Source organism: Dendrobium catenatum, unplaced genomic scaffold (assembly GCF_001605985.2).
Source record: "Dendrobium catenatum unplaced genomic scaffold, ASM160598v2 fragScaff_scaffold_629, whole genome shotgun sequence".
Lineage (NCBI taxonomy): Eukaryota > Viridiplantae > Streptophyta > Magnoliopsida > Asparagales > Orchidaceae > Dendrobium > Dendrobium catenatum.
In genome coordinates this window covers 954,485-969,882 of record NW_021319091.1, presented here as the reverse complement: position 1 = coordinate 969,882, position 15,398 = coordinate 954,485, and the positions used below count along the sequence as shown (strand labels likewise).

Here is a 15,398-nt window from a genome sequence, read left to right as displayed (position 1 = left end):
TAATACATCTTGTATAGATCTATAAATAGAGATAGTTTTTATAAAAGTAAGTCTTTTACCTCACCAATTCTTTGAATTTAATATGGTATCAGAGCCTTCATTTTCGTTGATGGAATTGTCTTTTTTTATTGTCATGCCTTGATGCCTTCATTGTCGGCCTTCCTTTCAGAAATGAAAGGGAGCAGGTTTCAGCTTGTTCGTTCATGTAAACATCCAATAGAGAGAAGCAAGAGTGCTTCATTCCGCGATCTTTGCATTCGATCGAGAGAGACAAAAGTCTTGTGCGTCTTGTCTAGAGGAGTTGAGCGTGAACCCCACAATCTCTGCATTCGATCGAGAGAGACGAACGTCTTATGCGTATTGTCTGGAGGACTCGAGTGTGCCATGCTGTCTATGCGTTCGATCGAGAGAGGTGAATGTCTCGTGAACCCCTCTCGCGTGCGTACGAACGAACATGAAGAGAGAGGCGTACGACCAGAAGTTTTGTGTGCGTGCTTGGGAAGAGCCAAACGCTTGGATCTTTGGTCTTGTGTGCACCTGCGAGGGATTGAGAGCTTGGACTCCTTATTGTCGTACATGCAACCTCTCTCGTGCACATATGGAACTTGTCGGGATACAAAAAGTTAAATTATATAAGATTTTAAGGGTTCCACTCGTTCGAACAGTTTGCAGCCATTGAGTCTCCATGCCATTAAAAGGTGTGCAAATGTTGCCTGATGATTTAGTGCTCGAGGATGGGGTCAAAAACGTTGGGAATAAGCTAGTGTCTCTCATTTATTCGATTTACAATAACTTTTGCTACTACTTGATAAAGTTGAAAACTTATTGTCAAGAATATAGCAATCTTCATGTTCTTCAATATTGACTGTTGTTCAGTCTGCTATGAAGGCATTGATTGCCAAGGATCTTATGGGTAACTTATACATGGATGTGAAAGTTTCCATTGCATTTTTATCTTAGTGAGATAACAAGAATAATAGCAGCAGATGCTCCATATGATGATGATATAATGAATGAGATATTTGGGCTGATTGTCGGAGCTTTCAAGATTTTGGATGAGATGTCAAGCCATTCATTTTCGAAGAGAGTTTCAATACTTGAAATTGTTGCAAAGGTACGATACTATGTTTTGATGTTAGATCTTGATTGTGATGATTTGATATTGGAAATGTTCTAGCATTTCCTGAAGACAATAAAGTCAAAGCATTCTGCTCCTTTATTCTCCTTAATGGAGACTGTCATGACACTTGTTTTGGAGGAGATTGAAAGTATTTTTGCACTGCTTTTATGTCTGTTGGATGGTGTGAAAGTTGTTGAAAATAATATATTGCACACAACCAAAAAGCTAGCTTAGAAAGTGTTTGTTAACTCTTCCTTGAATCTAAAGCTTTATTTGGCTAAATTATTTAATGGCAATGGTGCTATGTTAAGTGGTCACAACAAAATTATTGTTGCTGTACTTCAGGGGAAGCCTAACACTTCGATACAGAATGAAATGAATACCTATGGTGAAAATCAGGAAGCTGACCATAAATTATCTGAGCAATTCATTTTTGACGACTCCCTGTAGGGATCTGCACAACATAAGGTGAAATTTTTCATCTTGAAAAGAGTGTTCCTACTGTTAAGTTTTAAAATTGCGCAATTGGGTATTGAGGTATTTTTTATTCATGAGACGAGGCATTTTGAGGCATAAGCCTCAAAATCAAAAAATTGCATTAAGTCAAAATAAATGTTGAAAGTGATATTTTATATAATTCCCAAATAATATTTTAAAGGATGATATGTTACCGTTCTCTATTGAGTTATGAATTAACAAATTGACATACATATGAAATAAAAAATTGCACAATACGTAAAGTGACAATTGATAAATTGCATGAAATAGAATTGGAATTTAAATATTATAAGATCAAAATAATATTAAATATATTAATAACATAAAAGTATCATATAATATCAAGTTCAACTCTAAATTCCTTTATTCTCAGTTCCCTACTCATCCTCATTAAATTCCTCAAGAAAACTAAAATAGTTGATAAAAACTTAGATTTCATTTGCACTGTCATCACTAAGACGGTTTTTATTTGAGTTGTCATCATAACAACAAATTGGTCTCTCACCTCTCTCATCCTATGGAGTTCAATGTGTCCCAATTTACTTCTTTTTTGTTTATTTCAATTATCTTCCTCTTTCATAAATATTTTTTATTAATATAAAGATGAGATTAATACTCTTAATATAAATATGACATTAATACTCTTAAGATTATGAGTTCAAAGTATTAATAAAATAAAATATTGTTCTAAGATTAGATGGAGGTATTTAAAGAATACAAAATTTTTTTTTTTTAGAGTAAAATTCAATATCTTAAGATTTTGATTGTACATGAGGAAGTTAGTGTTATTTGAAAAAAATAACTAGTTATATTAAGAATGTTGCAAATGATGTGTTTGTAGTATCAAAAGAAAAAACTCTTAATAGTAAAATTAGTTGGCCGTGGAATCAAAATGTGTATGAAAAGATAAAAATAAGAAGTTTATTATAAATGTAAAAACTTGAAAAATTGGAAAATATATAAAGTGGTTCATATGGAGTCTAAGAAAGCAATATGAGATATGAAGAATTTATCTTTTAATGATTTATATGATTGATTAGATATTAAGGATGACAAAAAATGTATCTATAAGCTAGCCAAACAAAAAGATAGGAGAAGGATTTGGTTCAAATGAAGTGCATTAAGGATGAAGATCAAAAATCATTTTTATTAGATGAGGATATTTACAAAGGTGGATGCGATATTTTGATAAGCTTTTCAATGAAGATTGTGATTATATGATTGATTTTAATGACCTTAGCACCTTAAATGAAAATAGAGATATTTATTTTTTATTGGCGTATTAGTAAAATCAAAGTTAGAAAGAATTTAAAAAAATGAAGTGTGGAAAAGCTGTTGGACCTATTGATATTTTAATAGAGGTGTGAAAATGCTTAGAAGGTGCCAGATGAGTGGAGTGTATAGATTCCTATTTTTAAGAATAAAATAGTGTGCAAATTATAGAGGAATTAAATTAATGTATCATACTTTTAAACTGTGGGTGAGAGTTATTGAGTATATATTACGATGTGATACTAATGTTTCTCAAAATCAAATTGGATTCATGCCGGGTAGGTTTACTATGAAAGCCATACATTTTTGGAGAAGTTTGATCAAAAGTATACAAAGAATGAGGAGGATCTGTCTATCGGCATGTGATATTTATTGATTTAGAGAAAGATTATGATAAAGTTCCAAACAAGGGCTTTGGAGAGATTTAGAAAAGAAGGGGTTAATAATAATAATGCTTATCTTTAAGTCATTAATGATATATATGCAGGAGCTATTAGTTGTGTTTAAACACATTGTGGTTTGACCAAGTATTTTCCTATTTCAATTGGATTGCATCAAGGATCAGTTTTAAGCCCATATCTTTTTGCTTTAGTCATGAATGTTTTTGCTAGACATTTGCAAGAGGATATACCCTGGTCCCTAGTGTATGCTTTTTGCTGATCTTCTTTTTCTTGTTGATAAGACTAGAAAAGGAGTTGAAGGTCAATCGTAGAGTCTAAAGGTTTTCATTTGAGTAGATCTAAAACCGAATACATGGGGTATAATTTTAGTATTAATAGATCTAGTGGAGGGATGATGAAATACTTTGATGGAGAAAACAGATTCATGTAACCGATCCCACGTAATGGGTTAAAGGTTTGGTATTGTTGTTGTTGTTGTTTCTTTCCTCATGATAAAATTTGTAGTGATCGGTTGAACTTAATCCTTGATGTAAGCAACTCTGTCACATGTGGCATTGATATGTTCAATATGGAGTTGGGCTTATAAGTTCTTGAGCTATTTTTTACATCCGGATTTTTTTTCAATTGCTTTTAATTCAATTTTATCCTTGAAAATCTCGCAATGATGTTAGCATCGGTGTCCTACCCTTTGTCCTTCTTGTCATATCCGTGGTTATTCACAACTCCTTGTTTTGGAAGTGTCTCATATCAAGGGGTTCTTATATTTTCTTATTCTCAATGAATGTTACTCTAACAAATATGTATCACTATTTTTTATGCCATAATCATCTCATTCCGTAGGTACAAGGTCTTTCATTCCTTTCTCGGGGTTATGCTATTCCCTACTGTTTTCTTCAATATTTTATTGAAGTGACAAAAGCATCAGCATTTTCGCACCTTTAATTGAATTGCAGATATGTGGCTTTTTGGTTGGTGATATTTGCTTGCAAATTTACTTTTGCATACTATCTTCAGGTCAGGGATTTCCCTCTCTATATTTATCTTACTGTAAATTTTTTATTGATAATCTCTTTGAGGTGACAACTGCCATATTAATTTGCCAGAACTGGCAAATAACTGTTTAAAATTTCCCTATTGACGCAGTTTATTATGTAATCTTTCAGATTCACCCCCTTGTGGAACCGACGAAAATAATTGTAGGATTACAAGGGCTAACATACTCTTGGCATGATCTCGTCTCAAAGGGTTAGTGTTTTCTTTTCTCTTGCGGTATTGCTTATATGGTGGATTAGTCGTTAGTTTTCCACTGCTGTGGGCCGGTATAATATTTTTTTTATACAATTTTCATTTATTTGTCACTTATAATTTTATTTATTGTTTTCTCATTTATATGTGCTGCTTGCTTGTAGAAGTAAAGTTTTTATCTGCTAAGGGATATTTTTTTTTGGAATTGCAAGAAAGTTACTTAAAAGGCATTAATTTCCTTAATCACTAACAAGTTTGATTCTCTATTATTTGCAGGAAATAAAAACGCTTTAACGATCCTTAGTCTTTGGGCACCTGTGTTTGCAGTAAGTGTCTTTTGTTGCTGCCAAGATTCCATTTCTTACAACATTTCAAGGATGTTTTTGGTATTACCACGACTCATGCAGCTTTGGAAATTGGGTGGATGCCTAATTTCCTAAACTGGAAAAAAATATCTGTTGTGAGTTTTGTTGGCTAGATAATTGGCTCTTTGCATCATATTTAGGCTTGGTGCTTTTACACTGGGAGCCTACGTACCTTATAAGTGTTTCTTAAAGTTCATCAATTTCTGAATTTTAATCTGTTATTATACCTTATTTTCTGTAGATCTACCTTATGGATATTCATATATGGTACACTCTTTTGTCAGCCCTTGTTGGTGGTCTAATTGGTGCACGGGCTAGATTGGGGGAGGTGATAACATGTTTAGTCATTTCATCTTTATGAATAATGCTAATAGCTGTTATGATATAAGTTTGGTGTTTTCTCCTTCAACATCAGGCATGTTGTTTAACCGCTTTTGTTTTGAAGTTGCTTAACTTTTGCATCTCAATTTTATGATAGATTCGCTCAATTGAAATGCTTCAAAAGAGATTTGAGAGTTTTCCAGAAGCCTTTGTTAAAAATCTTGTTTCTGACCAATCAAGAAGGTTAACAATCTTTTATTTTTATTTTTACTATATTTCTACTTTATGTGCTATTTCATGCATTTGCAATTTTGATTTTCTAATCTTCTTTATTTTTGTTGAAGGATGCCCCTTCCTAGGCAATATGCTCAGGTGATATTATTTGTCCTTGGTCTCTATATTATTGGTGGTTAATTTCTATAATCAATTATTCTGTTGCAGTTCTTATGTTGCATTTCATTTTGACTGTAATGATAACCAGAAATGTCATGTCTGTATTTCTAGAAAGGTGACGGTATTTTCTAGAAAGGTGACGTTTGAGCATTTAGTGATATTACTAGAAGCCGGGAGATTCTATGAATCATATTTTATTCTTCGTTACTTTAATTTTCAATTATAGTATGTGTCATTGTATGTTTTGAACCTCTACAACATTTTATCTACAAACACACCTTTCTTTGTGTTTTGTCTTCTTTCCCTTTTGCCTTCTTATTTCTTGGATCATGTTTGATTTAGAGATGGGAATGTAGGATCTTCTTCATGATGGTGAAGATCTTCTTTAATAAATGCGATTGTGTTGATTTCAGTTGTCCACCTTGAGCATCCAAAGTTAGTGTTGATTGAGCGTTCCATTCCTACTAGGATAGCACACATCTTAAACATAATTATGCAACCAAGATCCAAACTTTATCCTTTTGCATTGCAACATTGCTCTATTAATGACTATCAAAGTGATGGAAATAGAAGGAGACAAGGTTTAAAATTGCGCAATTGGGTATTGAGGCATTTTTTTTGTTTGTGAGGCAAGGCGTAAGCCTCAAAATAAAAAAAAATTGCGTAAAATGAAAATAATGGTTAAAAGTGATTTTTTATATAATACTCAAATAATATGTTAAAGGATGACATATTAATTTTGTATTGACTATGAATTAATAAATTGTCATACATATGAATAAAAAAATTACACAATATGTAAAATGACAAGTGATAAATTGCATAAAGTTGGGAGGAAGTTGTTGCGGCTTGGGGGTTAATGAAGGCATGATTTATTTGAGGCTTTAGTTTAGGATTTATAGAAGTTTTAATTAAAAATAAATAAATAGGGTGAGGCTTATAAGCCTCACGTCAGCAAGGCAAGACGAGCCTCAAGGCGGATCTCATAAAAATGTTCGAGGTTTATGCCTCTAGGTTTTTTTCACTTGAATTGCGATGAGGCGGGCCTCATATTGCGCAATTTTAAACAATGGAAGGGGAAATGAGTGGGCCTCACATACTAGGACTTCCTCTTAATTCTAACCCTCACTTAGTTACTACAGTAGGAAATAGACCTAATAAGATTGCCTTTTTTCCCTAGAAGATTGATTAGGCAAACCCATATTCATTTATTCCATACAAAAGGGAGATACAAAAAGAGAAATTACAAGAAGATTCCAAAGTCACCATCGAAATATAGGAACTTCTATGTAATTTAGAAGCAAATTAACTTGACATTCAACAAAATAGAAGGTGTTCTTCCACTATCATACATTCCACTTCCATTAGCACCTTGTATTTCCCGATTTGTTAGTCTATAAATATTAAATAATTTCCCTTGACTTTCATGGGACTTTGAAATCCCAGGAGCATAGTTAACAAGTGCCTTATTGTCCTTATGCAGAATCCTCCCCATGCAGCATGTTCATCACCAAACATGACATTTTAAAGAATAAAGCATCTTCCTCCACCCTTATACATAAGTTTTGACTCTTAAATAATCTTATAATACAGGGATGATTCCACCAATATCTCTAATTAAACCACTATCAGCTTCTCTAATTAAACTATTATCAACTTCCTTAGTCCCTTTTAAAAAACCATCCGCTTTCAATTTAAATCCCTTAGGTAATTTCGTCCTCTCCATACTTATCAATAGAGAATAGTAGCAAGTATTATTTTCAACATTGCACAAAACATAAAACAATTATGTATAATTTATTAATAATTCAATAATATAAGAGAAAACATCCTAATACAAAATCCTTTATCAATGTCATAAAATTAACACCTGAGAATGCCTTAAATTCCATGTTCACATAGTATCAAAATTTTTCAGAAAGATAATACATTTCCACATGTGATCTTGCTTAATAGTTTGACTTGATTTTGACAATTTTTTTTTAAAAGTTAATTTATGACACTTTGGAATAGTACGTGATGCAGGACTACGTATAAATGCAACCAATTAATTAGGAATTTGGATAACTCTTGATTAGAATAACAGTAAAATAACCATTAGCATTTTAAAATAACGAATAAAACAAGAAAGAGGTCACACCCGCTTAGGCTAAATCACATATCCAGAGAGTTGTAAAATTTCAAAATAAATTAATAAATCACTTTATGCCGAGTAGTAGTATCAATACAATCCTTAATTTAACAATGAAAATTAATAAGCATAAAGTTGCACTCAAATCCTACGTTTACTAAGCTTAGCATGAGCAGTAGGAGTCGTCGTTCGTGACTACAATCAAATGCAAGAGAGTTAGATTCAAGAACGGTATTGAAAGGGGAGAAGAGAACCTCTTGTCAAGGAGCAGTGGAGATCCTCCACTCAACGCCTTCGAAATGCTCGTCGATTGCTTCCACTAGGGTGTTCAGAATGCGCTCTAGGTAGTCTTCGACGGTGTGATCGATCCTTGTATTAACTTCGAAGAAGGTTGATTGAAGAATATCGGTGAAACCGTCCTTGTCCCAGGTTAAGCTGTATTTAGTTTCTGGATCCGCCATTCATGGGAGCTAGGAACAAATCTCACTTCTTCTTATTAGTGTTCTTTAAATGTTGCCGAGAGAAAGAAGTTTCTCTTGCAATTGGAGAGGAAAGAGAGACAGGGCGAAAATCTGAAATAAGTTTCAGATTTTGTAAAGGTGGAGAGTTGATGAGGGAGAGAGGAGATTGGAGAGAGAGGGGAGGCTAGGGAGAGAGGGCCCGGCGATATCAAGAGGGGTGGGGATAGGGGAATTATTTCCTAATTCAAATATTTGATTTAGGAAATAATTAGGAATTGTGGGCTTTGGGAAAATTCGGCCAAGGAGGGAATTATGGATTAGAAATTATTTCCTAAATGGGGAGTTGGGATTAGGAAGTAATTTGAAAAGGATTTAATGAGGGAGGGCAAAGGAGGGCCGGCGGCATGCATGGGCAAGGGGGCAATTAATGAGAGCAATTATGACTTCTTAATTCTGATTTTGGGATTTAGGAAAGATTTAATTTAAATCCTCATGAATTTAAAATTCAAAATTAGATTTAAATTAGACACTTCCCTAATATAGAATAACTAAATTATGAAAGATTTTGAATTCAAGTTTAAGTGAATTTGAATTTCAAAATTATCCCAATTAGTCCTAATCCTAATTAGGAAACCAAAGGAGAAGGGAAAGTGGGAAGGGGGGCCGGCGGCAAGGTGGTTCGGGGTGAGGGTGTCCGGTGGCCTATGGGGGGAAGAAATTGTAGAGCTTGGTTAGGGGAAGATGTTGGTCGAAATTTGGAGGTGGAATTGGATGTAACGAAGACGAATAAAGGAGGTGGGAGGGGAAAGACGAAAGACAAAAGAGAAAACCACGAACCCGGCCATCTCCAAGGTTGGTGGGTGATCTGATCTCCCTCTCCTAGGGATTTCTCTAAAGTTCTCTCCAAGAACTCTCAAACGCTCTCAAACACAAGAGTGAGAAAATTTTCTTATAATCATTCATTACTCAGAAAATAGAACATTGGGCTATAAATAGCTTAATACATGAAACTCAAGAAATAAAAGACTAAAAGATCCTCGGGGCTTATATACGACACTCCTTCACTAGAAGGGTACAACGGGAAATGAAGGACATGAAATAAAACAAACAAACTACACGATATGAAAATAAAACAAACAAACTACACGTCATGAAAATAAAACAATACATGACACAATCAGAAATACAATGAATTGATCGTGGCCGTGATCGACGACCACATCTCTGGTAAACTTTCCATGATCTGATGTCCCCATCATTCTCCCATGGTGGGAGAAAACTTGACTCAGTTGAGTAAGTGTCTCTAGTGCTCTCGTAGATCTCTAGTGCATCTGGGTTAATCTGCTGCAACTCCTCGCGATCTAGCCACGTATCCTCTGACTCGGGCTTTCCTTTCCACCTGATCAAATACCTCATTCATCCACCTTCTCTTGTGGATATGATCTCATCACTTAGGATTGCATCCACCTGCTCTTCCATGGGTGGTTTAGGAATATCTGGTAGTGGAGGTAGGTTTGGGATCTCAAAGGTTGAGTTCACACAAGGCTGTTTTATAAGTGAATTTGGCGGGTTAAAATCATGACCTTCATATGCTACTAAGTCTTCTATTTTAAAAGAGGGATTTATATTGAAATCTAGAGGCAAATATACTACATATGCATTATCGTTAATTTTCTTAAGTATTTTTAAAGGTCCAACACTCTTGGCATGCAACTTCTTAACTGTTCCCAGCGGGAACCATTTCGGATGAATCCGCACCATCATGGAGTCACCAACCTCAAAAATTTTAAAGCGTCGTTTTAAATTTGCATGTAGTTTATATTCATTATTATTTCTTTCAATTTGTTGTACAATTTCCTTATGGAGTTCATGCAAATCAGATGCAAATGAAGATGCTGACTCAGAAATCCTAAACCTAGAACACATGGGTATCAGATCTAAAAGCTGTCTAGGTTTGAACCCGTATACAATTTCAGAAGGACTTATGCCCGTGGTTTGGTTGATGGAGTTATTATAAGCAAACTCAGTAGTAGGAAAAATAGATCCCAAACTCTATGTGCTCGCCAACCAAAGACCGCAACAGATTACCCAAACTCCTATTAACTATCTCGGTCTGACCACCAGTCTGTAGGTGAATTGCAGTTTGGTGCCCATGTTCATCCACAGGGTTTTCCAAAAATAACTGGCGAACTTCACATCCCTATCCGATATAATGGTTTATGGTAAACCATGTAAACGGACAACCTCATTGAAGTATAACTTCGCAATGTGAGAGGCATCAGATGTTTTGGAGCATGGAATGAAATGTGCCATTTTGAAAAATCGGTCAACTACCACACAAATGGCATCGTGCCCACGGAGTGTCTTGGGCAGGCCTAAAGATAAAGTCCATACTAACATCCTGTCAAGGACAACTGGGTACAGGTAGGGGAGTGTAAAGACCCGTGTTGTGCTTATGTTGCTTGGCCAGTTGGCAAGTGTGACACCAACTGACCAGCCGGCCAACATCTCTCTTCATGCTGGGCCAAAAGAAGTGATACTCCACAGATTCGATAGTCTTGTCCTGTCCAAAGTGCCTAGCGAGGCCTCCGACGTGGAGTTCCCAGACCAGAAATTCCCTAAGGGTGGTGCTCGGGATACAAAGCCTCTGGGCTTTGAAGAGATAACCATCCTCTAATAGGAAATTGTCCACAAGGCGCGTGCTGCCTGTGGACAAGAGAGTGTAGGTCTCCTTGAAGTCGAGGCATTCCAAATAATCCATCTTTATTTGGTCAAATCCCACGACTTCCGCTCTCATTTCAGTGGTGGTCATCATACGACGACTGAGAGCATCAGTAGCCTTATTTTCAACTCCCGCCTTATGTCTAAGGGTGTACATATATTCCTGAAGGAACTCAACCCATCGACCATGGCGTGCATTCAATTTCTATTGGGAGTTGATATAACGTAGAGCTTCGTGATATGAGAAAATGACGAACTCTTGCGGGAGTAAGTAGTGTCGCCAATAATGAAGAGATTGGATCACAGCGTAGAACTCTTTGTCATACGTGGAATAACATTGCCGAATATCATTAAACTTTTCACTGAAGTAAGCCACTGGGTGACCTTCCTGGGGAGGACTCCAATTCCGGCCCTTGAAGCGTCGCAAGTCACTTCGAAGATTTTGGAGAAATCAAGAAGTCGCATCATTGGGGCTTCCACCATCTTTTGTTTGATCTCATCAAAAGCTCGGGTGGCGGCCGGGGTTCAGTGGAAATCACCCTTCTTTAAACAATCAGAGATAAGAGATACGATGTTGCTAAAGTTTCGAATGAATCTCCTATAGAAGGTGGCTAATCCGTGGAAGCTGTGAACTTCCCAGATGTTCTGAGGGATGGGCCACTCCACAATGGCCCCACCTTCTCGGGGTCTGCGGAAACCCCTTGGGCTAAAACGATGAAGCAAAGGAAAATGACGCAATCTACAAGGAAGGTACATTTTTTCGGATTGGCATACAGTTGCTCCTTCCTCAAGACCTCACAAACTTGCCTCAAGTGGCCTAAGTGTTGACTAATCGACTGACTATAGATAATAATATCGTCAAAGTAGACGACGACAAACATTCCCATAAATGGGCGCAGCACTTGAGTCATGATCCTTATGAAGGTACTAGGGGCATTACTTAGCCCAAAAGGCATGACTAATCACTCGTAGAGACCATCCTTGGTCTTGAAGGCAGTTTTCCACTCATCTCCGGGTCGGATCCGGATCTGGTGGTACCCAATTTTGAGATCAATTTTGGAGAATATTGTGGCACCCGTCATCATATCGAGTATATCATCAAGTCTCAGAATAGGGAATCGATATTTGATGGTGATCTTGTTGATAGCACGGCTATTAACACACATTCTCCAAGATCCGTCCTTCTTCGGGGTTAGAAGGGCCGGCACCGCGTAGGGACTCAGACTCTCCTTAATGAAACCTCGCTGCAGTAACTCGTCAACCGGCTTCTTAAGTTTGGCATGTTCCGTGGGGTTTATGCTATAGTCTGGCAGGTTCGGGAGGGAAGCTCCAGAGACGAAGTTTATGGCATGCCGAATGTCTCTAAGAGGTGGTAACTGATCTGGAAGATCATCGGGAAAGACATCAGCATACTGCCCCAAAATAGGTTGCACTTCCTGTGGAATGGGCTCGTCAGATTCGGTGGGAATCTCACGGCCTACTAAGGCGTAAAGAGGGGCGCCTTGAGCAATCTCAGTAGTTAGAACCTTGGCGGTGACATGGTTCACTCCTTTCTTAGATTTGACTGGATTGGATTTCGTGTCATCCGTAACTCAGGGCTGCGATGGCAAAAGCTTAATCTTTTTGTCTGCATGTTCGAACACGTAGGTGTTCGAACGCCCAAAAAATGTGGACATCATTATCGTAGATCCAGGGACGACCTAACAAGATTTGTCCAACATTCATCGTCAACACATCGCACTAGACATTCTCCTTATAGGTGGCAAAGGAGATGGGTACGTGGCTTCGCTCTTTCACCTCCAAGGCAGTGGAGTTGACCCACGCTACCTTATATGGGTTGGGGTGAGGAACGACAGACATACCTAACTGGGATACCATGCTGGAGGAAACAACATTTATGCAGCTATCGCTATCCACGATGACTTTACAGTTCTTGTCTTTGATCTTGGTGTATGTGTGAAAAATCGAAGTCCTACGCCAGTCATTCGTGGGTGTCGGGTGGGATAGCACATATCTCACCACGCATATGAGAGAGGTATCCAATTTCTATAGGCAATGGAGGACCGCAGTGTCGTCATCCTCCTCGAAGTATTTGCCTTCTTTCTTGACCTGGTGGATCTGATCAACCTCGGGCTCAAGATCGTCCTCAGTAATCTCCTTGATGATCGAGACTTTATACGGACTAGAGCACTGAGAAGCGATATGTCCATACCCCTAGCATCGAAAGCATTTGGTCTCTGGACTGGATTGAGGGGTATCTGGGGTGGGAGGTTTGCTTCTGAAGTTAGATGAAGTTAGATTTAGGTGCAGTGGGACCCGTGGATGGTCGGGTCGTGTTCCTAGGAGTGGGTCGGGTAGCAGAAGTGTATTGGGTGGAACTACCAGCTGATATGTAGGAGGGTCTAGAGTCATGTGAACGACTCGGGTGCTGTGAACGGGTCTCCTCTAGATCAATCACTAAGCTGTAGGCATTCTCTAGTGTAGTGACGTTTCGGGAGAACAACTCATTGCGAAGATCCTCTCGCAACCCGGTACGAAACATAGACAAGATTTGCGCGGGGGTGGTAGAGGTCTCCCCTTTGCAGCGAATCAAGAAGTCATCAAAAGAGGCGATGTACTCCTTCACTGGTTTGTTGCCTTGAGTTAGCCTATTTCACCTGTCCAATAGTCCGGGGAAGTACGACGAAGGCAAGTACTTCTGCTTGAGTTCCCACTTCATGGATGGCCAATCAACAATGGGGTAATCATTCCTAGCTTCCCTAAGACTCTCTAAATTGACCCAGAACTGAGTCGCCCTACCTGTGAGCTTCATCTCTGCAAAACTGACATTCCTAGCATCAGAGATGTCATACCACTTAAAGAAAGTGTCCATACCTTTGACCCAGTCCAGGAAGAGCTGGGGATCGAGAGTGACATCAAAGGTAGGAGCGTCAACCTTAATATTTTTCATAAGTGGTGCATCTGGATCATGACGTGGGTCATGTCCGTGGTAAGGTGCTCAATGATTGGCATGGTGCTGCCTCTCATCCAAATCTGGATGTCCGTGCTACGGAGCTCGATGATTGGCCCGATGTTGCCTCTCATCTGGGTAGGTTTCATCCTCATACATAGAGGGTGGTCTAGATGGGGTGTAGGGTGGTCTCTAGCTTGCTCAAGTGTATCAAATCTTTTAGTGGTGTTCCTACGAAGCTCAGCTAGATCCGCTTGATTTTCCTTAAGTTGCTGGCTAATGTTGTTCATTTGACCTACCAACAAGTCTAAGATCCTTCCTAGTTGTTCCAGGTCCATTGGAAATTACTACGGGACACCTAATAAGATTAGGATGTAACGAGCAGCAAATAATATGAGTAAAACACATTGATGCGATGCAAAATGATAGTAAAAACTAACAGGGCAGCAACCTAGCAGTCTTCTAAATGACAACAGTGCAAGGATAACATGCAGAAAAGGAAACTACCAGGAATCCTAAAACATGCAAGAGCATACCATGTTCTGATACCAGATGATGCAGGACTACGTATGAATGCAACCAATTAATTAAAAATTTGCACAACTCTTGATTAGAATAACAGTGAAATAACCATTAGCATTTTAAAACTACGAATAAAACAAGAAAGGGGTCACACCCGCTTAGGCTAAATCACATATCCAGAGAGTTGTAAAACTTTCAAAATAAATTAGTAAATCGCTTTATGCCGAGTAGTAGTATCAATACAATCCCTAATCTAACAATAAAAACTAATAAGCATAAAGGTGCACTCAAACTCTTGATTATGAAAATTTTCTCATGATCATTCATTACTTAGAAAATATAATAGTGGGCTATAAATAGCCTAATACAAGATACTCAAGAAATAAAAGACTAAAAGGCCCTCGAGGCTTACATACGACACTCCTTCACTAGAAGGGTACAACGGGAATTAAAGGACATGAAATAAAACAAACAAACTACACGACATGAAAATAAAACAAACAAACTACACGACATCCAAACGACGCTTTGCTTGGCACAGTAACTTCCATCGGACAATTCAAAGCGATAAAAATAAAGAGATACGAAAAAAATGACACTTACACTCGTTCATTCGCTCCGGCTCCAACTCTATCATTGCGGTTCAACTTCGTTTCTTCACGGAGACGTCTAGGGTCAGGCCTTCTTTTTCTCTCTTCGTCGTTGCCGTTCGCTCTCCTTGTTTCACAGGAGACAAAGAGATTGCACGCATCGTCCCTTCCGCTCCATCCTTGTTGTTCGACTTCACTGCGTGCCCTAACCCTCCAGCAATAATATATATTTTCTTCTTTTTTTTACATATAATATATATATAAATATATATATATATATTATAATATATATATATATATATATATATATACATTTTATATAATATTATATACTATTATATAATGATAATAAAAGTCTATTATTATTATTATATATATAGTAATATAATATTATATGTAAAAAAAAGA

The 15,398-nt window shown here is 37.5% G+C and overlaps 1 protein-coding gene across 3 annotated transcripts in view; it reads left to right on the top strand.

Moving 5' to 3' along the window:
* Positions 1-15,398, top strand: part of LOC110094460 (callose synthase 10) — a 97,476-nt gene that overhangs the window by 47,742 nt on the left and 34,336 nt on the right. For all 3 annotated transcript variants that reach the window (XM_020819708.2, XM_020819706.2, XM_020819709.2), the window contains 6 exons: positions 4,245-4,305; positions 4,455-4,536; positions 4,813-4,862; positions 5,143-5,229; positions 5,380-5,465; positions 5,567-5,594. In XM_020819708.2, coding sequence (XP_020675367.1) covers positions 4,245-4,305; positions 4,455-4,536; positions 4,813-4,862; positions 5,143-5,229; positions 5,380-5,465; positions 5,567-5,594 — 394 coding nt within the window. The remainder of the gene's footprint in view (positions 1-4,244; positions 4,306-4,454; positions 4,537-4,812; positions 4,863-5,142; positions 5,230-5,379; positions 5,466-5,566; positions 5,595-15,398) is intronic.